This window comes from Phyllobates terribilis, unplaced genomic scaffold, assembly GCF_046119375.1.
Source record: "Phyllobates terribilis strain yellow unplaced genomic scaffold, ASM4611937v1 Scaffold_4__5_contigs__length_816908805, whole genome shotgun sequence".
Classification (NCBI taxonomy): domain Eukaryota; kingdom Metazoa; phylum Chordata; class Amphibia; order Anura; family Dendrobatidae; genus Phyllobates; species Phyllobates terribilis.
The window spans coordinates 187,935,567-187,959,396 of NW_027362764.1; the positions used below are offsets into that span (position 1 = coordinate 187,935,567).

Genomic DNA, 23,830 nt, shown 5'->3' on the forward strand with positions numbered 1-23,830 from the left:
ATGAAGTAACTGGTCGCATGCATTGCTCAGGTGTGATTTTGGCCCATTCTTCCACACAAACACTCTTTAAATCCATAAGGTTCCATGGACTCCTTCTATGAACTCTGAGCTTTAGTTCCTTCCAGAAATGTTCTATTGGATTTAAGTCAGGTGATTGGCTGGGCCATTCTAGCAACTTTATTTTTTTTTCTCTGAAACCATTTGAGAGTTTCCTTGGCTGTGCGTTTGGGATAATTGTCTTGGGGAAATGTCCATCCTCATTTCATCTTCATTTTCCTGGCAGATGGCAGAAATTTTTATCAAGAAAGTCTCTGTACATTTGTCCATTCATCTTTCCTTCAATTATATGTAGTTTGCCAGTGCTGAATGCTGCAAGAGCCCCACTCCATGATGTTCCCACCTCCAAACTTCACTATGGTGAAGGTGTTATTGGGGTGATATGCAGTGCCTTTTGGCCCCCAAACTTGGTGTGTATTTCTGGCATCCAAAGAGTTAAATTTCGGTCTCATCTGACCAGACTGTAGTCTCCCGGTATTTCACTGACTTGTCTAAATGTTGCTGATCAAACTGTAAACGTGATTGAACATGATTTTTATTCAGCAATGGAGTCTTGCCTGGTGATCATGCATACAGGCCATGGAGGTTGAGTGCATTACTTATAGTTTTCTTTGAAACAATTGTACCTGCAGATTCCAGATCTTTCTGTAGTTCTCCACAGGTTGTCCTTGTCTTTTGGACAACTCTTCTGATAATTATTTTCACTCCTCTTTCTGAAATCTTGCAGGGAGCACCTGCTCGGGACCTTTTTATGGTGAAATGAATGTTTTTTCCACTTTAGGATTATGGCCCCATCAGTGCTCACTGGAACCTTCAGTAGTTTAGAAATTCTTCTGTGACCAATGCCATCAGTATGTTTTGCAACAATAAGGTTGTGAAGGTCTTGAGACAGCTCACTGGTTTTACATATCATGAGATGTTTCTTGTATGGCACTTTAGTAATGAGACACCTTTTTATAGGCCATCAGTTGAACTAGATAATAGTGAAAAAGAATAAGTGGCAGGATTGCTTTCCAATTACTGATAGATTTTACCTGGTGTCATGACTTTCTATGGCTTTTTACACTTTTCTTCATGTGTTCAATACTTTTCCCTTGTGTCATTTCTCATTATTACACACATCTTAATTTATGGACCTCTATGGTTTGATTTCTTTGCCTGTGTGGATTGGATGGGTTGTTACTGACATCTGATAAGAATTTCATGTCAAGAGCACCTTTAGAAATTTACTTAGAAAATTGGTGACATGTTCAATATTTATTTCACCAGCTGTATTCTTCTATATACAGGAGTGCCAATAGACCTTGGACAACTCACTAAATTTTACAAATATAACTTTCCATTTTTAAATTCAACACGGCTTTAAAAAGATTGAGTTTAGAAGAAGAGAATAGAATACAATTCAGTAAGAAATGTACACGCTGCAGATTACTGGATTGGGAATAAACTTTGTATAAGTAAATCTTCAGCCAAAAACGGAATACTTTGTGTTGGTTGAAGATTGGACCTGTCTACATAATAAGATGCTGTGGGAGGAGGGCTGCTGTGGGTCTTTTCTCCAGCCACAGCTGATCTGTCAGTTTTGGGCTGGAGACTGACTCTAATATAAGGATTATGTGCTCTTAGGGTTTCTTTCGAAGAAGCATTCAACAAAACATCCAGTACAAAAAGTGCCTCAAGAATGAGAGCTGTTCTATCATGAGGATGAACCGAAATCGCTGCCAGCAATGCCGTTTCAAGAAGTGTCTGTCTGTTGGCATGTCAAGAGATGGTATGTACCGATCGGGCATTCAGCAAAACCAAACATGGAGCAACAACTAGTCATTTCTCTTAATTATTATACAGTTATGAAACCCCCATTCATAGCATTGCATGAGGTTCTTTCTTTTTCAGAAGATGGTAGAACTCTTACTTTGCACTTCTAATTACTAAATCTAAGTATAGGGGTACGTTCACACATAGCTTTTTCAATGCGTTTTTTTTCTCATGGAAAAACAGTCTATTGTCAGAAAAGTGCAGCAGAAATTACTCTAGCTTTATGCATATTCAGTGCCAAGCCATTTTGATCTCAATGGGGAAAAAATTGCAGTAAAGAATTGGCATGCTGATTTAACAGAAAAAAAAAGGCACCAAAGGCCAAAAAATGCAAGGAAAAAAAACCACATCATGTGACTGAGATTTTAGAAATCTCATTTATTTTCCACACAAAGAAATAAGCTGAAAAAAACGCTACGCGTGAGCAAACTTTTTCGCTGTCTTAATTCTTATCGAAATGGTTATCCAATTTGTACAGAAAGTATATAGATTTTCTAGTAACTCTGATGTCAATGACACAGGGTAACAAACCCCTAAATTTTACATATTCTATTTAGCCTGTTCCAAAGGGAAGAAAGCAGACTAGTGCCACGTATTGGTGGTAGCCACCTTATAAGTTATTGTGAACACTAAAATGAGCCATTTACCACATGTTCAGCCAAAACAAAGTCTTCTGCAAAAGGAAGGGTCCTCCAACTTTGGTTTGGCTGAATATCTTCCGTCATGTGGCAAAACTCATTATATGGTCACCATTGACTGATATATGGTGGCAACCATTAATAAGTGGCACTAGAAAGCCAGCTTTATTCCTCTTGGAAAAGGCTAATTTTATGAGAGGTAAGGACCTCATGCACAAAAAAAAAAGTTATCCAGTCCTATAGTTTTAAGAGGGAGCGGCCAATCATCTGTACTGGGCTGTCTCGACTTTCCCCATTAGATGGTCTTGTTAAAAAAGAAAGATCGGCTTGTTGAATTTCAATGCCCAACCTGTGGATAAGCTGCTGCCTCCCCTCTCCACATTGAGAACGCATGTGTACTAGTCTACAGGGTAATCGGGTAAGATGGCTGTGTATCTAAGGTGTAATAACACCTTTAGAGACTTTAGTAGTGGTTATAATAAGGCGAATTCCACAATGTGGAATATGTCGGGGTGACTTTTAAAAGGCTGGATCATGACATTTTGCCATAATGCAATAGAAATGAGACATGAAGAGACAGGTCCAAAAGTCCACTGAGTGTCTGAAAAAAATGTCTGCTCTGCATTTACTTACTGTGAAGTTTCCTGGTCTCCCAGTATTGTTCTTGAATGATGGCTCTAGAGTTTCCTTAAGTGGACGATAGAGCTGTGGCGACAACATACTTATTACGTTTGGCTTATTCCATTCTTCTAACTAGCATTCATATAGGAAATGTCCATATGCTAAGTATTATATGCAGCAAGCAGCTGCCATCACTTAAAAGAACATTTATGAGCAATTTAGCCAAAAAAATGAAAAAAATACGACTTTAATTGTATAATTTCCCTGTAAATAGCAGAGAACTAGTGCAACGTGTTATAGACAAGAACCACAGATGATACACACTGACAAGGTACAGAAGATTTATCCATTCCTGGAGCCAATCTGACATGTTAATCATAGAACCTTTTAATAAAAAAAAAAACTTTTACTAAAAAATGAAACACCAGTAGAATTATATCTAGGGACATTATCACTCAAAGAGTAATTCGTAGATTCAAGATTTCTCATGAGAATGACCGTTTTTACTTGCAAAAATTAGGTTATCAGTCATCAACCGTGTTTCGTCAATACGGCTTCTTCAAGGGGCATTTTCCCACCTGGTGATATGACTGTGTTTGAGGACTGATAATCTGATTTTCGTGAATAAAAATTCTAATGATCCAGAATAATCTGTGATTCTCACAAGAAGTTTTGAGCCTGATCGTTACAGATGGTGTGATATATGTTAAACTGTGTTACTGGGACATTGATAGGCTTAATCCTGAAATACAGTGATGTGAAAAAGTGTTTGCCCCCCCTCCTTCCTGATTTCTTATTCTTTTCCATGTTTGTCACACTTAAATGTTTCAGATCACAAAACAAACAAATTTAAATATTAGACAAAGATAACACAAGTAAACACAAAATGCAGTTTTTAAATGAAGGTCTTTATTAAGGGAAATAGAAATCCAAACCTACAGGGCCCTGTGTGAAAAAGTGATTGCCCCCCACCACCCTTAATTTATGATTTAACTGTGGTTTATCACATCTTTGGGAAGCGGAGTTCAATTTTTCTAGCCACACAAAGGCCTGATTACTGCCACACCTGTTCTCAATCAAGAAATCCCTTAAATAAGACCTGCCTAACAAAGTGAAGTAGATGAAAATATCCTTAAAAGCTAGACCTCAAGCTGTGATCCAAAGAAATTCAGGAACAAATGAGAAACAAAGTAATTGTGATCTATCAGTCTGGAAAATGTTATAAAGCTGTTTCTAAAGCTTTGGAACTCCAGCAAACCACAGAGAGAGCAATTATTCAAAAAATGGCGAAAACATGGAACACTGGTGAACCTTCCCAGGAGTGGATGGCCAACCAAAATTACCCCAAGAACGCAGAGACCCTGTGTGAAAAAGTGAGTTCCCTGTAGCTAATAACTGGTTGGGCCACCCTATGCAGCAACAACTGCAATCAAGCGTTTGTGATAACTAGCAATGAATCTTGGCCCACTCATCTTTGCAAAATTGTTGTAATTCAGCCACATTGGAGGGTTTCTGAGCATGAACCACCTTTTTAAGGTCATGCCACAGCATCTCAATCGGATTAAGGTCAGGACTTTGACTAGGCCACTCCAGTGTGTTAATTTTGTTTTTCTTAAGCCATTCAGAGGTGGACTTGCTCGTGTGTTTTGGATCATTGTCCTGCTGCATAACCAAAGTGCGCTTCAGCTTGAGGTCACAAACAGATGGCCGGACATTCTCCTTCAGGATTTTTTGGTAGACAGCAGAATTCATGGTTCCATTTACCTCAGCAAAACAGTCACAGACCATCACACTACTACCACCATATTTTACTGTTGGTATGATGTTCTTTTTCTGAAATTCTGTGTTACTTCTACGCCAGATGTAATGGGACATACACCTTCCAAAAAGTTCAACTTTTGTCTCGTCGGTCCACAGAGTATTCTCCCAAAAGTCTTGGCGATCATCAAGATGTTTTCTGGCAAAAATGAGATGAGCCTTTGTTTTTTTTGCTCAGCAGTGGTTTTGTCATGCATGCCATTTTTGCCCAGTCTTTTATGGTGGAGTCATGAACACTTACCTTAACTGAGGCAAGTGAGGCCTGCAGTTCTTTGGATATTGTTGTGGGGTCTTTTGTGACCTCTTGGATCAGTCGTTGCTGCGCTGTTGGGGTAATTTTGGTCGGTCGAACACTCCTAGGAAGGTTCACCACTGTTCCATGTTTTTGCCTTTTGTGGATAATTGCTCTCTCTGTGGTTCGCTGGAGTCCCAAAGCTTTAGAAATGGCTTTATAACCTTTTCTAGACTGATAGATCTCAATTACTTTGTTTCCCGTTTTGTTCATGAATTTCTTTGGATCGGAGCACGATGTCTAGCTTTTGAGGATCTTTAGGTCTACTTCACTTTATCAGGCAGGTCTTATTTAAGTGATTTCGTGATTGAGAACAGGTGTGGCAGCAATCAGGCCTGTGTGTGGCTAGGGAAATTGAACTTGGCTTTCCAAAGATGTGATAAACCACAGTTAAATTAAACAAATTATGTCTTAATGAGGGGGGGCAAACACTTTTTCACACTGGGCCTTGTAGGTTTGGATTTCTTTTTCCTTTAATAATAAAGACCATTATTTAAAAACTGCATTTTGTGTTGATCTTTGTCAAATGTTTCAGATCACAAACCAAATTTGAATATTAAAGTGACAAACATGCAAAAGAATAAGAAATCAGGAAAGGGCAAACACTTTTTCACACCATTGTATTTCCAGGCTTGTAATGAAGCAGAGTATGTATTAACCCCTTTACAGCCTGTTCAGCGCGGGCTCCGGCGCTGAGCCCACACTTAATTGGGCACATGTCAGCTGATTTATACATCTGACATGTGCCCGCAACAGCCATGGGTGGAATCGCGATCCACCTGCGGCTGTTAACATGTTAAATGCCGCTGTCAATCTCTGACAGCGGCATTTAACAGCGCCGGAAGCACGTCACTTACCCCGCCCATCAGTGACCCCGTCATGTGATCCGCGGGTCACTGATGGGTGGGCATGACAACCCTGGGTCTGCAGCAGACCCCAGTGGTTGTCATGTACTGATCACTATGAGCGCCACCTAGTGGTCGGCGCTCATAGCACAGGAGCATTTCTGCTACATAGAGGTGATCTGATCATCACCTCTATGTAGCAGAGGCGATCGGACAGTTGCTGCTTCTAGTCTCATATGGAGACTATAGAAGCAAGCAAAAAGTGTTTTAAAAAAAAAAAAAAAAAAAAAGTTATTAAAAAAAAGTTTAAATCACCCCCCTTTCACCCCATTCAAAATAAAATAATAAAAATAAACCCCACATACACATATTTGGTATCGCCGTGTTTAGAATTACCCGATCTATCAATATAAAAAAAGAATTAATCCGATCGATAAACGGCGTAACGAGAAAAAAATTCTAAATTCCAGAATTACGTTTTTTGGTCGCCGCAATAAAATGCAATAACGGGCAATCAAAACATCGGATCTACCTCAAAATGGTATCAATAAAAACTTCAGCTCGGCGCTCAAAAAATAAGCCCTCACCTGGCCCCAGATCCCGAGAAATGGAGATTCTACGGGTCTTGGAAGAGAGCGCCATTAATTTTTTTTTAAGCAAACTTTGGATTTTTTTTTTCCACCACTTACATAAAAAAAGAACCTATACATGTTTGGTATCTACGAACTCGTAATGACCTGGAGAATAAGAATGGCAAGTCAGTTTTAGCAACCAGTGAACGTGGTAAAAAAAATTTTAAAAAAAGACATCTGTGGTATTGCCCTTTTTTCTTTTTTTTTTTTTTTTTTTTTTTTTTTTTTTTTTTTTTTAAAATTTCACCGCACTTGGAATTTTTTTCCTGTTTTCCAGTACACGATATGGTAAAACCAGTAATGTCGTTCAAAAGTACAACTTGTCCCGCAAAAAATAAGCCCTCACACGGCCATATTGACCAAAAAATAAAAACACTATGGCTCTGGGAACAAGGGGAGCAAAAAACGAAAATGCAAAAAACGGAAAATCCCAGGGTCCTTAAGGGGTTAAAGCAAGTTGCTGAAGTTTGTTGCACAGTTTCATAGCACTTTTATGGCATTTACTACTTTCGTACCTCATGTGCTGGACATATGCTATTAATCTCTATTAAAATGCCGCCCAAACTATGCAGAGAAATTTCTTACAGATTTTAGGTCATTAAAGTCCAGTGGGGTTGTCAGGGTGTGCCGATGTCTGTGTTTAGATACTTTAAATAACGACAGTTTCACCTTTTATTTTCTTCCTTGACAGCTGTTCGTTTCGGTCGCATTCCAAAACGTGAAAAGCAGAGAATGCTGATGGAAATGCAGACCGCCATGAAGACCATGATGAACAGCCAGTTTGGTAGCTCAGGACACCAAGAAGCACTGCCAGATTATCAAGCTTCAGCTGCACTTTTGCCACCTATGCCCCCCATTGTGAAAGAAAAGTTGGGTGCCAATGGTCAGAAAAACCAAGTCAAAAGCCCCACTCTACCTGCACCTCCTTCTCTCCCGCTACCCCCTCCAGCACCGTCAGATGTTAGCAAAGAAGATGTTATTGGTACGGTAACCAGAGCTCACAGAGAGACCTTTATGTATAATCAAGAGGCTTCTGAAATTAGAAATAATGCAAACCAGCGGATGGAAGACAGGATGAATAATGTCACACACATTACGAAGAGCAACAATATCCACTTCAATAATGGTCCCAGCACTGCTCGCTGTCCTGTTAGTGAAAGCCAGAATTATATAGATGGACAGCACCGAGGGAAGAACACCACCGGCTATTCTAACATTCATTCTGTCCATTACTCCAATGACCACAATATAAACATTTCCAATGGTTTCTGCCACAAAGGATGCAGTAAAGGAGCCATGTCTGATGTGTCTCAGGCTGACCGTATGAATGGCTATCCGTGCAACAGGGGAAGGAGAATGCATCTGGTACGGAGTTCATGCCTTGTTTTTATTGCTGCAAAGGTTAATTTTTTGACTTGCCCCTAATTTAATAGGATTTCTCTACAAGAACTGTGTTGAATGTTACCTAGAAGTTGATTCTCCAGATCACGTTCTCACAGTCTATTCTGTATTTTGCAGGTCTGTCCAATGAGCATGTCTCCTTTCATTGACCCAAATAAATCGGGACCTCAGATCTGGGAAGAGTTTTCTATGAGTTTCACCCCCGCTGTAAAAGAGGTTGTAGAATTTGCTAAGCGCATTCCAGGATTTAAAGACCTTTCCCAGTATGATCAGGTTAACTTGCTAAAGGCTGGAACCTTCGAGGTGAGCATTTGATTATGAAGATGTTTACTTAAAGGGTTATTCCACAAATTTAAAAAAAATATTTTCAAAATATCAATTTAAAAACTCCACTCTCCTTTGTAATTTTCACCCCTTTCCGCCTCTTAGGGCTTTGGCTACAATGGAAGTTTTTGTAACTCTACTGATTTGATTTTGACTATTAGGGTATGTGTCCACGATGCAGAAATGAAGTAGAAAATTTCTGCAGCGTTTCTGCATGTTCTTGGCAGTCAAAAATGCTTGCGGATTTTGCAAGCGTTTTTGACGTGTTTTTGCAACGTTTTTACATGCGGATTTGACTTGCATTGGGACCTCAAATCCGTATGCAGAAACGCACAAATAATGGACATGCTGCGGATTTTTCCGCAAGGAAAATCCGCTGCGGAAAAATCCGCAGCATGGGCACAGAACATGCAGATTTTCATTGTGAATCATGGGGCATGGATTACCAAGCGTTTTGCAAGCGTTTACGCTGCGGAAATTCCGCAGAAAAAACGCTTGGAAAAACGCATAGTGGGCACACAGCCTTAAGTGGCAGCTGCAGTCCACCCAATTGCCTAACATCTCAATCTGTTGCTTTAGGCTGTTGATAAATAGTTAAAAACCATTACAGGTGCTACAAAAAATTGCAGTGTAGCCCAGGCCCTAGTTACTCCTCTGCAGCTCTGGTCTCTTCACTTTCTATGGGCAGACATCCACTGTCTCTTCTTTCAATCACCTCCATAGATACCAACACTTGCAATTTATACGTTTTGGTCCCGCCCCCAGTCCCAATCAAAAATGCCTACTTCTGGGCAAGATTTCTGTGAATAAAGACCCATTTTCTGCAAATTGGCTGGGACTGCTTCCAAAAAATTCAGACCACCACTGCAATTTCGGCACATGAGAAAAGCTCAAGTACACCGATAAAGTGCTTGTTGGCAGTGCATTCTTGTGCCCCAATGTGTGTTTCGCTTTGCTTTGTCAAAAGGATATGCCCATGAAGGCGCGCTTTGCCTTGCAAAATGGAAAAATGCACATTGGAACTCATGGCCAGCAAGCACTTTATTGATGCAATTGCACCTTTTAACATTGTTCTCCTTTGTTGGTTACTCCATGCACTTATAACGATCATTGTATTACTATGGGGACTTTGATCATTGCACTGAGGAACCTTTACTGCTACTGTTTACATGAGAACTGTTAGCTGCATATAGCATATTGATTGTATTTTTCTTCTCTTTTCGGCTGATGTTTAATCCCAGTTTGGACACCAAGTTAGTTTATTAGTTGTACTGCTGCTGCTATCTTAAAGGGGCTGTCCACTACTTTATATGATCCCCCAATATAGTCCCCCAGGGCCCATAAGTGTTTCTCTAAATACCTTGTGGTGCCTTTTCTGCCTGTGAGCGGCGCTATCACTGGCCGCTCACAGGCATCACGTGACCCCCTGCTGAAGCCGGCTCTGACATCCGCTGACGTCACAAGTCCAGGCTGCAGCCGGGGGTCCCTCTTCCGCGTTCCACCGGTGGATGCTGGGCTGTGGTTGGGGTTACCCAGCACGTCACACTCGGCATCCACCGCACGCTCTTCCTCTTCTCATTCACTGGGAAAATGCGCGGTGGATTCTGGTTGTGACGCGGGGGATAACCCCGCCCACAGCCCAGCATCCACTGCGGGGAGCGCATCACTGATGTCACGCCTCACTTGACGTGACATCAGTGACGGGTCACATGATGTCTCTGAGCGGCCAGCGATCCCGGGGGGATACATTGGGGGGTTCATATAAAGTAGTGGACAACTTCTTTAATGTATTTAATAAAGATTAGAGAGACCAATAACCAGGTCATACAATGACTAGTATTTGCTCTTATTGTATTCACTTTATTATGCCATATTTTTTTTTTTTTTTTTTTTTTTAAATCTGCCATACAGTTCTGGAGATATGGGATTTTTTATTTAGTGCTAACTGAGATTTGTGACAATGGCCCATTGTAAAGACCATACAAATGATTACTAAAGAAAAGGCCCATGTCTCTGGATCTGTATGGCATATTTAAAAACAAACACACTGGATAAGGCTGTGTGCCCAGGATGCATTTTTAAGCGTTTCCACAGCGTTAAAAACGCTGCAGAAATGCTTAAAAAACGCATGGTAGAAGGCCTGCCATGTTCCCCAATGATAATCCGCATGTACTGTGCACATGCTGCGGAAATTTCCGCTGCGGATTATCGTTGCGGAAAAAGACGCAGCACTACCAATTATTTTGCGGAAGCGCTGCGTTTTCGCCGCCATTGACTTTCATTGGAACACATGGAATCCGCATCACTGCATCTGTAGATCCGGAATCCAAGCATTTCAATGTGCGGATGGTACCCGGGTCTGGAGAAGAGGAGACTCTCCTCTGGACCCGGGTACCATAGAACCTGTAAAAAAATAGAATAAAACAAAAAATAAATATGATATTTACCTTCTGATGGCCCCCGGTCTCCTTGTCTTCGCTTGCCGGCAGATCGTGGTGGACTGAAGGACCTGCGCTGACGTCATAGTCATGTGACGGCAGGTTCTACAGTGTAGTGTACCGCGAGCTGCCGGCAAGCCAGGACGGAGCGAATAAAGACTCCGGGGCCATCGGAGGGCAAGTATACATTTATTTTTTACCATTCTTTAAGGTCACACTATATAAATCCATGCCTTTTGCATGGATTTATATAGTGTGACCAAGTTGATAAGCACTTTCCAAGTGATGCAAAAATCACTTTGAAATCGCTTGTCAGCCCGCATGCGAAGAACGCTTCACATCCGCATGTCCCTGGCAGGAAAAACGGATGTACAATCCGCATGCGTTTTTTCTGCCAGGGAGATGCAGAAACGCTCAGGAAAAAATCCTGAGCATTTCTGCATCGTGGGCACATAGCCTAATACTCCAGAGCAGTAGGAATAAAATAGAAGCAAAACCTGTCCACTTTTGACGAGTTCTGTTTAAAGGGAATCTTTCAGTAGGATCAACCTTTTTAACTTGTCTATACGAGAATGCGGGTCAAAGAAAGTTGAATAAAATGATACCTTGATAATTTTATATGAAAATAAGCTGTTAAGATCATTGGCCTTGACACAGATCTACATGAAAATTTGCCTCTAGAGCTTATTTTAAATGTAAGGGGTCATTACCAGTGTGAACCAAGTAATCACTGACTCTTTGCTCTCATGCTGACATCTCGGAAGTAAGATCAGAGCTAGCGCGATACAGCACAGCTAATGAGACATAAGTTCACATCTGTTGTACTAACACATTTGCCCTGCAGGTGTCCTCTTATTGCTCAGGCTTCCATCTCACAGGCAGCCAGTATGGGGGAAAGGGCAGTACAGCAGAGCTGACATGACTGCAAATGTGTTTGCAATGAGGCCAGATTCCACTCTGCTGTACTGTGTTGTTTATGATCAGGCACCGCTCCTCAGCAGAGCTGACACACTATGAGACATGCTGCATATGTGTGTAATAAGACATAGTTCACTTCTTTTGTGCTTTTTTTGTGATCTCACTGCAGAGCTGTGTGTGATTATGAGAGCAGACTGTCAGTCATTACATGTCTCACACTGGTATCTTCCCCTTTCATTTAAAATAATCTCTGGAGGCAGATTCTCATGCAGATCAGTGTCCGGCACACAGATCTTAACAGCTTGTTTGCATATAAGAAAAACGTGAATTTCTCTGGAACAAAACATCGGATCGCAGATATCAAGGCATCATTTTATTCAGCTCCATATGACCTGCATGTACATGTACTGTAGATGACTCGGTGGGTTGATCCTACTGACAGATCCCCTTAAGGGCTCCACACAGAAGTCATTATATGTTTTGGATATTTCATTTGAGTGTACTCTCGGGTATAGTTTGGATATTCATTAGAAGTATTTTCAATGGATGCATTTTGTGAATACACTTCTAATGATGTGTTTTAATGAATAATGATCGAAAAAATGTAAACGTTCGTTTCCATCTTTTCTTTTGTTTTGCCAGGTACTGATGGTACGGTTTGCGTCATTGTTTGATGCCAAAGAACGTACTGTAACCTTTCTTAGTGGGAAGAAGTACAGTGTGGACGAGCTGCGCTCCATGGGAGCCGGGGAGCTGCTGAACTCTGTTTTTGAGTTCAGTGAGAAGCTTAGTGCTCTGCAGCTCAGTGAGGAGGAGATGAGTTTGTTTACAGCAGTTGTCCTCGTCTCTGCTGGTAAGAACAGAAGGATACTATTACATGTCTTGCCCTCTTCTAACAAGTCCTACTTACAGTCTATATTACTAATGCAATACAGTATTGATTACATCAAAATGTGGTGTCAAAGACTTTTTCGACCTGTCAGACAGAATAAAAGCCAGATCAGAGGTGTCCTGGAACTGGTATTCCCACCTCTCCCGAGTGGCCTGACAACTCTAAGAGATGAAAACTAGTTCTTTGAATTGATGAGCCTCATCAGTGGGCTCATCTTCCACCATTGTTTACCCATAGATGAGCCATTTATGTGGTTCTTGTTAAATTATTTGGACACCCAACATTGAGCCCAGAGTGATTAAAAAAATATCTAAAAAATCAGAAAATTGAACTCTCCACGTGCTTCCCTTCACAGTTCACCTGTCATGTGCGTTCAGTGGGAATATTTGCTTATAGGGGTTTTTCCCACAAACGAAAGTTCATTTTAATCAATAGCTCTTGCAATAATAATAATTTCCACAATTGGATGTGATTAAATAAAATGTTCCTGTGCTGAGATAATCTTATAAATGTGTCCCTGCTGTGTACTGTGTAATGGCTGTGTCTGACCGTACAGGAACATGGTCTGATCATACCACATCTCCTGGGCAGGGGAGGAAGCAAAAGAGTATACAGACATTACAGCACGGGATCACAGCTGATTATTTCTGTGAGGTAAAACATTCCCCTGCCTGTTTATAAACAATGTTTTACTTCAAAGAAAGAATCAGCTGTGATCCTCTGCTGTAATGTCTGTATACTCTTTTGCTTCCTCCCCTGCCCAGGAGCTGTGGTATGATCAGATCGTGTTCCTGTATGGTCAGACACAGCCATTACACAGTACATAGCAGGGACACATTTATAAGATCTCAGCACAGGAACATTTTATTTACACACATCCAATTGTGGAAATTATTATTATTCTAAGAACTATTGATTAAAATGAACTTTTGTTTGTGGGAAAACCCCCTTTAACTGACCGGCTCACAAGTGATTTGCACAGCTTGACATGTAGCTATTAATAGAGAATGTGGCTAGTGATGAGCGATGTTTTGTTAAGCAGACATTCCTCACATGTATTAAAGCTGTCAAACAGTCGCAAATCATGCACACGGGAGTGATTCAAACATATCACCGAGCAGCTGTAAATACTCTGTGCTCGCCCGAGTATACTCGGTGAAAGGGTTAACAGAACATACTCGCTCATTACTAGCCACACTCTATTAATAGCTACATTTCAAGCTGTGCATCACTTGGAAAGTGCTTGTCAACTTGGTCACACTATATAAATCCATGCAAACGGCATGGATTTATATAGTGTGACCTTAAAGAATGTTTAAAAATAAAAATTAAATCTATACTTACCTTCCGATGGCCCCCCGCAGTCTTGCTTCGCTCCGTCCTCCCTTGTCGGCAGATCGCGGTACACTACACTGAAGGACCTGCTGTCACATGACTATGACGTCAGCGCAGGTCCTTCAGTCCACCGCGATCTGCCGGCAAGGGAAGACAAGCGCAGCATGGGCCATCAGAAGGTAAATATAATATTTATTTTTTATTTTATTCTTTTTTTACAGGTACTATGGTACCCAGGTCTGGAGGAGAGTCTCCTCTCCTCCAGACCCGGGTACCATCCGCACATTGAAACGCTTAGATTCCGCATGTACAGATCCAGTGATGCGTAATCCATGCGTTCTAATGCAAGTCAATGGCGGCAAAAACGCAACGCTTTCGCAAAATAATTGGTAGTGCTGCATTTTTTTTCACAATGATAATCCGCAGCGGAAATTTCCGCAGGATGTGCACAGCACATGCGGATTATCATTGGGGAACATGGCAGGCCTTCTACCATGCATTTTTTAAGCGTTTCTGCAGCGTTTTTGCCGCTGTGGAAACGCTTAAAAAAACGCATCGTGGGCACACAGCCTATTGCTTGCTATTTCTTTTTATTTTACTATAAATAGTGATACGTAAAAAAAATTGTCTGAAATGTGTTTTTCAAGGTAGTAACATTGCCGTTTTTGCTTTATTTGATGTATGTATTTGAACAATAAAAAATAATTAAAGCATGTAAGGAAATAATGAGATCAGAAGCATTTATTGGAATTAGAGATGAGCTGATCTATTCATGCAACCACTTTCCAAGTCAGTGCTCTCTGGCCGTGGACAGGAGCTGCGTGAATTTTCTCAGCTTCCAGGTTTCGTGGCGCTGCATTTAATTCGCTGTCCTGACGTAATGTCATCTGATGTGCTGTCTCTCCAGCCCGGCACATCAAAAGCCGATCCTGGCATCCCAGGTAAGGAAATTTGTGAAACTTCTGTCCACGGGCAGAGAGCATCAACCTGGAACAAGGAACAGGGTTTTACAACGCGATCCGCTCATCTCTAATTGGAATACAATGCCACAACTGACGGCAATCATGAAATCAGATTTGAAAAAAGTCTACAATAGATCTATGTCTACTTTAATCTTCTGTCACTCCCACTCCCGTTCTTAGAATGAAGTACTTTTTTCCTTTACTCATTCTTATCCTCTGCTGACAACAGCCCTGAACAAGTTTTTGGTTCTGAAGAGTCGCTCTTCAAACCCATTTACCGTAGCTTTTATTTGTAACATCCAACAGCATCAGAAAGCTGTCAGTCTATCCCCAAATTAAAGTTAGATAGCATGTGTTGCCCATGATGCCCCTATGTGTAGCCATTTTGATGGAGGCAATGATGTTATATTATGTAGACCTGACATATTCTCCCCTAGAAGCATTGGAGGGTACAGGGCCTCAGTGGCACATTGGCTGCCTACCGGACCCCCAATGTGGACCATGTTCCATGTGCTGCCATAGTGGATCTATGTACAGCGTTTAGTGCAAGTCCTGTGGTGATGACTGTGTGAGGTATTCATCTGTATGTGCTATGTACTGCTCTGAAATATTTTTTAAAATTATATATCTATATATACATATTTATTTTTTTACACATTGCTTTTAGATCGCTCAGGTATAGAAAATGTCAATTCTGTTGAAGCATTACAAGAAACACTAATCAGAGCACTGAGGACTTTAATCATGAAAAAGCATCCCAACGAGGCCTCCACCTTTACCAGGCTCCTCTTGAAGCTAGCCGACCTGCGCTCGCTCAACAACCTGCACTCCGCTGAGCTTTTGGCTTTCAAAATTCATCCATAGGCCTATAAATGACTAATGTATGCCGTCTAATGTATAACCTGTAACAGATTAGGTTTCCGTAAGGTCCAGTCTGGAAAAAATAGATTCATACCAAGTCCAGAAGTAGCCTGTAGGAGAGGCAAACTAAGGCGTATGTGCAGTCCACTAGAGCGTAGAGATTGAAGTACTAGTACCTAGAGGGTATTTCCCGTGAATATTGGTGCAGCCTACAAGCTGGCTACCTCTGCGTAGACAACGTAGACCACATCTGCACTTTATGCTGCAGCATTACATCTTCACACAGACTCCTCAAGCCTTATTCTGCACTAACTAGGAGCTTCTTAGAAATTGGCAAAAGAAAAAAAAAACTCGTTCAGAGAAAGAAAATGTCTGAGCCTCGAAGAAAGAAAACTGGGCACTAATTTGGCTTTCTGCATGTTCAACCATTTAGTGAACCAAATCTGATTTCACCAAATCTCTGTTGGGCATTCTCGTGGCTATATAAGACTGTTTATAGCCCGGCACACTTTTGTAGGTGTCTGGAAAATCCTCTGAATGACAAAGTACGTATCTCATTACCATTTCCAAACGCTTTGCTGGTCTGTTATGTGCCTCCGCCACGATCTGGATTGTTGTCTGTCACACAGATTTTTAGCACGTGTATTAATTTTTCTGTATTTATGTGTATATCATGTCATCTTTTACTGACACTTTGTGTTTAGAAACTGTATATAGACCTAGGTAGAGAGTTACAGATGAATATATGCCAGCTTCCTTGCAATATTTTAAGCCGTGAAGGAAGCTGTTACAAATAGATATTATGTATAAGATTTCTAAAAATGTACAAAGATTCATTGAAAAACGTATTTGTTACTTTCTGAAAGATCTAATAATGTATGCTGCAGACATTTGTTACAGGAGGCCTCCCAGTGCAACTGTGTCTTTGTAGTTAACTGCATCTTCAATGACTTTCTGTTGAAAAGGACTATTCATTGAGTAGGTCCAGGCAAGTACAAGAAAAATGCCCCATTATCATAAGGGCTTGGCATTCAGCTGTTCTTAAGACGTCGGCCCACCTTAGTCAGCATCCATGTTTATAGGGGGAATGTAAAGCAAATAGCCTCATGGTACCATGAAGTGCTGGATTTACAAGTGACCAATGAGCAGCACAACATGGCACTCATAGTAATTATGTCTGTGGGAGAGGGAGGACTGAAATGTACTCCGGAGTAGTGGCATTGTCAGAAGCGGGGAGAAAGCTCCTGCCCTTACTTTCACAAATTGTCTCCTTTGAAAAAAAAAAAAAAAAAAAATTGGGAGAAAGTTTGTGGATATATGTCTGCTCAAGCTTATAAAGTGCAGCTTTAAAACAGGTGTAGAAATGTAATTTAAAAGTTCCTAACACTGCTAGGTTTAGGTTAGATGAGATGTGCACTTAAGATTTTGAAACTATAAGTAAAGCTAGTTTTATATGGGGAAGACCATCTTTAAAGTAAAGGAGGCATATGTAACTCCTCTTTCATAACAACATCCAACTTTTTACAGCACAAAGTAAATTATCCATTCATACCAATGTCTAACATGAGTTACAGGGCTTTTTGTTACTAACAAGTTTTCAATTTTCATATCTCACCATTGGGTTAATACATCACCCAACTAAGAGGGCTAATCTTTCTCAAGCTGCGGTCTATGTCCATTTAGGTGGTCTCTTCCCAATGGCAGCATGCGAATGTCATCTAAAATAATATATTTTTGTGTAACGTCACTGAATTATATAAAAATCTGACACCGTGCTGATTTATAACAATATGTGAAAAATGTCTGAATGATTTTCTCCCATTGGATACATTTTTAGGAATAAAAGCGCTAGTTCATCTTAAGGAAACCTTTTGGAGGAAACAAAGAATTCACCTATGCCTTTTACTGGCCCTTCCTTCATTGCCCTAATGTATCCACTATAGGGGTTCTTGTATTTGTGCTATATGAGATTGAACAGTACTACTGATCTACTACTGATACTGTCCATTGCCTCTCACACCGCATAATGAATAAGACAAATACTCCCGTGGATCTACCTGGGCCAGAGGGATACATGACATGAGCAAGTTACGACTGTCCAACATTAAATATTCACAGGCAGATCGTCCCTATATATCCTGAAAGCAAAGATCCAAGGATTTGGGGTCAAAGAATTGCCATTCTTTTTAGGTAAAAATGAGCAGTAGGTTTCTTTGAATTGGATTTCTGATCTTTTTATACATAGCCTGTTGGAAGCCATTCTGATAAAAGCAGAAAAGAAACTTTCCTCACCACTGTAATTTGTAGCCCACTTCTTCGGTCTCCACTGGACCACAACTGATGACTTCATGACCACCAGTCACCTGATTGATGGTTTGGACGTCATTGATTCCTGTCCTGCAGAGACAGTCGGCGCGACAGCAGATACCGGTAATAAGTAAAGCGTCTTTTTCTTTTTTTACCAGGATGTCTTCCAACTGGTAATTTTAAAAAAAGATCAGAAAACTCATTCACATTTAGAAACTGCAGGACATAAATTTTCTTTACTGACTGTGTTGCACCAAAAAGCAGATAACATTTTTTTATATACATATTTTTAAGTTTTATTTTATTGTTATAAAAGCTAAAAAAAAAAAATGTGTGATCGGAAATTCTTTAACCTTTCTGATTTGGGCTTTTCTTATTAATATTTCTTATTTATTTATTGCATTTTCTGTGATTTCTGTTTCTCTTAATTCATGTGCCATACCAACTCTGTTTTCTGAGTTTTCATTTTAATGCTATAAAATCAATAATAATAATAATGTGACTGGCTCTATCGAATTGATATTATGTAAATGGCTCTGCTCCAGAAGTAAGCTCGCTCTCTCTAGTACCACCGATTGGAAGTTGCTACTCTATAAGTTAATGTCCAAATCTTTAAGGAGCCTAGCAAGATAACTAAAGATACAAGCCAGAGTATTACAGCCCTGATCTCTTTAATTCTGGTGCTCGTCACCTGTCCAATGTCGGTGAATGGCTGCCATCGCCGTTGTGAATCGAAGGCACTTTAAGTATGAAGCTCCCAGTGCTTTAGCAAGCAGATATTCTCCAGCATCTGTTTAAATGCCACAATATTCCAGGACCAAATGTAATATTTTCTCTACAATCCTCTGTTTTATTGCATGAAGCTGCTAGAGAGTTAAAGTGTATACACTTCTGAGATCTGACCTATGATGAGACGTCTCATTTATACTTATGGAGTTTCTTTCAGCTGCATCTACATTTTTTCTTTTGCTCTGTTTCATGAGATGTACTAAACTCATATCACATTAGTATATTTGAGGTATACAGTGGGAGGATTGCCTGGAAAAGATTTCCAATGTAATCCTTCAAACTATGCCACTGTATAGCCTTTCATTAAACGCAGTCTGCTGCACTTTTCTATACTGGAAAAAGGATATGTCAATGCATACTACCCCCATTGCGGCCACAAAACCACAAAGATACTTTTTTTTTTTTTTTTTTGCCTCAGTCGGGTGAATGGTTACTTTCGGCATATGTGCTGATCACTTCATGTAAGATCATCAAGAACCGGTAACATCCCTGGTGCAGGTGACGAAATTAGGAGAATATAACAGACTGACATATGTATTCCATGCCCAAGAGCCTCATACGGGACCTCACCTGTCACAAGAGCCATGTTTGACACCAGACAACTTGTAAGACACTTCTAAGACATGCCTGTCTGATACTTCTGTGTGTCTAGCTCAGCTATATATCTCAGGAAATATTTGATCACTCAGATGCCTGGAGATCATAGTCATAAGCTATATTTGATAAGAAAGCTCTTCATTGCAGGCATCAATTAGACTGAAATCAGATAATTGCTGCTAAAACCTAAAGCATTACACCCAGCTTACTGCCACTATGAAGTGTGCAGTGATTCCTCTATTATAACATGTAGTCTTGGTCCTATATGAGCCCAATGTTTCCATTACTTCCTCACCGTCCTACCTCTACCTTCTACCAGTCTTATTTCTGGGGCTCTCATGTGGACCCTTATCCTTTCAAGCACTCCTTTAAGTAATTTGTCCTTTGGGATTGTGTACATGTCAATGAGTGGTGCTAGAATATTTTCTGTTCTCTCCTGAAGGAAAACTAAAAAAGGTTCTCCACATAATGTAACCTGTGACTAATACCAGATTGTGAGATGAAGTTGGCATGTTATGATTGCCAAACTGGTTTAACCTTCTCTGCGTCAATAGCAACAGTTTTGCTTTGAGCTAAGCCATTGTCTTGTTTTGCAGCCTAGTTGCTAAGGGAATACGGTCAGTTTACTAAGGTGTTTCGCTTAAGGCAGAGTTTAAAAACAAAGAGGGTGGTGGGAAGGTTGAGGGACCTAAACTCTTGCTTTTCTCTACCTCCTAGAACTATTTTAACCATAGTTAATGAAATAATAAATTAAGAAGTTCCTCTTTAACAAAGTGCAGTTGCTGTTGTCCATTCTTCTTGTTCTAATTCTGTTTCTGTACTACAAAACACTTAGCAATTCTTTCTGTGGGCCCAAAAATCCTTTCATGGTGTCTTGTAATCGTGCTGCTTTAGACTTCGTGCAATGTTCTGTTAAATTACAATTTGAAATGTGTCTATTGTGTTTATACACAAAATTTCCTTTAAAGAGGACTTTTCACCAATTTGAGCATGTTCAACTGGTCACACCATGGAATACTGACTGCAGCACTGATGAAAACGTAGTTTTATTCTTTTAATTTCTTCTCTCCGTTGTGGAGATATTAGCTTGTAAAATTTTAATTATTAGTAGTCTGTGTGGGGTGAGGAGGGAGTAGAGAGGAGCTGTATGTCATTACAAACACCTATTGCAGTTTCAGATCTTCGCTCAGTGCTGTCAGCTCTGCTGTACTTCCCCACCCACCAACTGACTGCTGGAGGATGAAAGCTGGAGGTGTTTGTAATGGTACACAGTTCTACTCTACTTATATATTAGTCATTACCGCTCACAGGAGAAAGCATGTTCTTCTGCCCTTCTATGGGTGTGTTCTTTTTTTTTTTTCCTGTTGGTTGACGCCTCCTGCTTATGATTGGACAATGTCATTCAGGTGAGAAAGTACACATACCAGAAGAATCTCTGGTAACTTACCATTGGGTGTATCATTAATTATAACCTAAACTTTACAAGATAATTTCCCTTTTTCGTTGTGGAGATAATTAAGAACTAAAAACTATGTTTTACTTGGCGCTGCAGACACTATTCCATGATGTGGCCAGCTCAACATTCTCAAACTAGTAAACGGTCCTCTTTAAGGGTTCCAGTAAATTATTCCATTTATATGGACGCAGTAGACTGTCCAGGACTGGAGTAGGGGTGGTTGTTACTTTATCAGAATATTTTTATATTGCTTCATTTACCAGTAGCAGAAGACTTATACAGTAGGCACAGGTGTACAGAACAGATATACACATATAATAACATTACATTTATCAATATTTGCCATGCTTATAAGGACAAGGGAAGGGCTTAAGTTGACCATACACATGCAAGTTTTGATTGGCCTAGGGTGCTTGTTTATGGCATGGGAGGAGATAAGTCTTATCTACTGAAGGAACCAAAAAATCTGTCATATTGAAACCAAAATGCCTGTGGATTGTTTCCTCCAAACAGTTTGGCTGGCCCTAATATACATTAATTTGCTGGCAGGTCTCAACAAAATGGCCACCTTTTGGGGATGTATTGAATGGCCAGCGTCAGTGGCCACAAGAAAATCAAGTTAACCTTAGTTGCTCAAGGCAGATTAAGACAGCTAAAACCATGGCAGATCAGACCAGTCATCAAGACGAGAGAGAAAAGATGCCAGAAAATCACTACTTTTTGCAGCACAAGGAATAAATACTGGGCATTATCCTGTTCATGAGAAGCATGTAGTTTTCCAATGTGTCATTGTGTAGTAAAAGACAAAACTAAAAATAGGAAATATCCAAAATGTATTTAATAAAATCTTTGAATCTGCAGTGGACCCCCATGCTAAGTGTAATGTCAGGTATAGGCCAAAGGAAGCCACAAACTTTGGCTTTGGTTACAGGAGAACCTATAGAAAATCTGAAGAGTTTAAGGTGAACAATACATATTTATTTTTTATATTGAATTATCAATGGTTGAATTTATGAACCTACATGAATAGAGAATTTTGTATCCTAATACTCTTCTGTACTCTGGATGGTCAGTGCTGTGATAAAGGTGCCGATCCTTCGGGCAATCACTTTGGTCTTTATTTTTTCATTTTCTGTTGACTTTGGACTTGAAGCGTGGATTTTGATTGGTTGCTCTGAGACACATTGTCCCTATGATAACACTAACCTGCCAGAGAACAGGAAGATTTGGGAGTACTATAGAGCCGGAGAAGCTGAACATATCAATACTGGTGTGCCCCCCAATGGGGACAGTGATGATGAATGTAAAGTGCTGTGGAAATTAATGGTGCTGTATAAGCGAGTAAAACAAATGTATATGGAAAACATTCAGTATAAATATTTTAATCCTATAAATCCCTTCTCGTTCTTGGCCTTTATTAATTTCTAACTTTTTTTTTCATCTTCAGTGATCTAAATCACAGCTGTCAATCACTGAATAGGACTGCCCACTGGACCTTTAAAGTTTAGAATTACAAAGGATTTGGGTGAATAAGTTTCACTGAATCTTTTTGCACAAACATTTATTAATCTGGTCAGCTTCTCCAGCTCTATAACATGTCTGTAGATCAGACTGTTTGTTTGGTGTGACAGGTTCCTTCAAAAAATATCTTATGTTTTTAAAGGCTGTACATAGATTTTTAGTTTATCCTCCCGTAAATGTTCTCCATCTAAATCTATACTAACAAATATCTAAAAACCTGCACTTTCCCGCTTCCATGCCTGTTTGCACCCCATATTTAATGCCACTGTGGCTTAGAGACTAAGAATACCAGGGACTGAGCCTGATAACCTTTTAAACCAGGCTGTAAAGCATTATTGATGGTGATCGTTACGCCAACACCTACCTCCCCCTTATACACCAATCCTTGGCACGGCTGAGAACACAGACTCCTTCTTTAGATTATCACCATTGGAAATCCAGCAGGCCAGATCCTTCTCTCCGCCGACAACATCTATCAGGAGAGTCTCGAGCCCCCTTTACATATTAGACAATCTTTTTTGGTTCCAATAATATTTGCATATAGTAGTAGTATATAAATGGCCAAAAGGTTTAAATGGCACCTCGACAGGATCTGTTACATCATGCAGCTTTGCTCTAGCTCTTGGTAATGTATAATGTATGGGGTGCTGAAATGCCAGATTACGGATTACCCTCCAACAGAAGAATTCACTACAATATGGTGTTGTCTTACATTGTGTGCTGTAGATTTCCAAACATCAACACAATGATATTCCGAGCTGCATTTCTGAGGGATTTTTTACTCTACTATAGTAAAATGACCATTGTTGCCTGCAAGGACGAAACTCAAGATGTAATTTTCTTTATAGAGATACTTGGCATAGAAGTGATCCTAGGCTGCATAAGGCTGTGTGCTTTACTGTGGACCCTCTAGCAACTAGGAGCTTCACTTCCAACCTTTTCTCAACCTTTACTGAATGTAACATATTAGAATTTCAGAGTATAGATTAGGTAGACATGGTGAGAGAATTGTTTTCTACATTGTATTGATATGTCTGTATTGACTGACTGAAATAAAAAATGCTTATAGTTGAAATAATGTCTGAATGAACCACTTTAACAATCCATTGTGGAAAGAATGGTCGGGAGCAAAACAATCAGGTGCAAAAATGTTTTGACCTAGACATGTACTCCATTAGTTGTCATTTTCTGCTACACTGAGATGTCTGTACAAAGCATTTATTGTTAGCCTTTTCAAATAAACAACTTTACAAAACCCATGTCTGTCAGATTTATAGCCCGCGAGGGTACTGAATGTGCAGGGAGAAAGAG

General features: G+C 40.1%; 1 protein-coding gene across 1 annotated transcript in view; it reads left to right on the plus strand.

Annotated features, from left to right (window-relative positions):
* The window catches only part of NR1D2 (nuclear receptor subfamily 1 group D member 2), a 39,838-nt gene extending 16,241 nt beyond the window's left edge, over nucleotides 1-23,597 (plus strand). The window contains exons 4-8 of the mRNA XM_073677975.1: nucleotides 1,684-1,828; nucleotides 7,410-8,083; nucleotides 8,237-8,422; nucleotides 12,442-12,652; nucleotides 15,656-23,597. Coding sequence (XP_073534076.1) covers nucleotides 1,684-1,828; nucleotides 7,410-8,083; nucleotides 8,237-8,422; nucleotides 12,442-12,652; nucleotides 15,656-15,852 — 1,413 coding nt within the window. The 3' untranslated portion in view covers nucleotides 15,853-23,597. The remainder of the gene's footprint in view (nucleotides 1-1,683; nucleotides 1,829-7,409; nucleotides 8,084-8,236; nucleotides 8,423-12,441; nucleotides 12,653-15,655) is intronic.
* The last annotated feature ends 233 nt before the right edge of the window (nucleotides 23,598-23,830 follow it).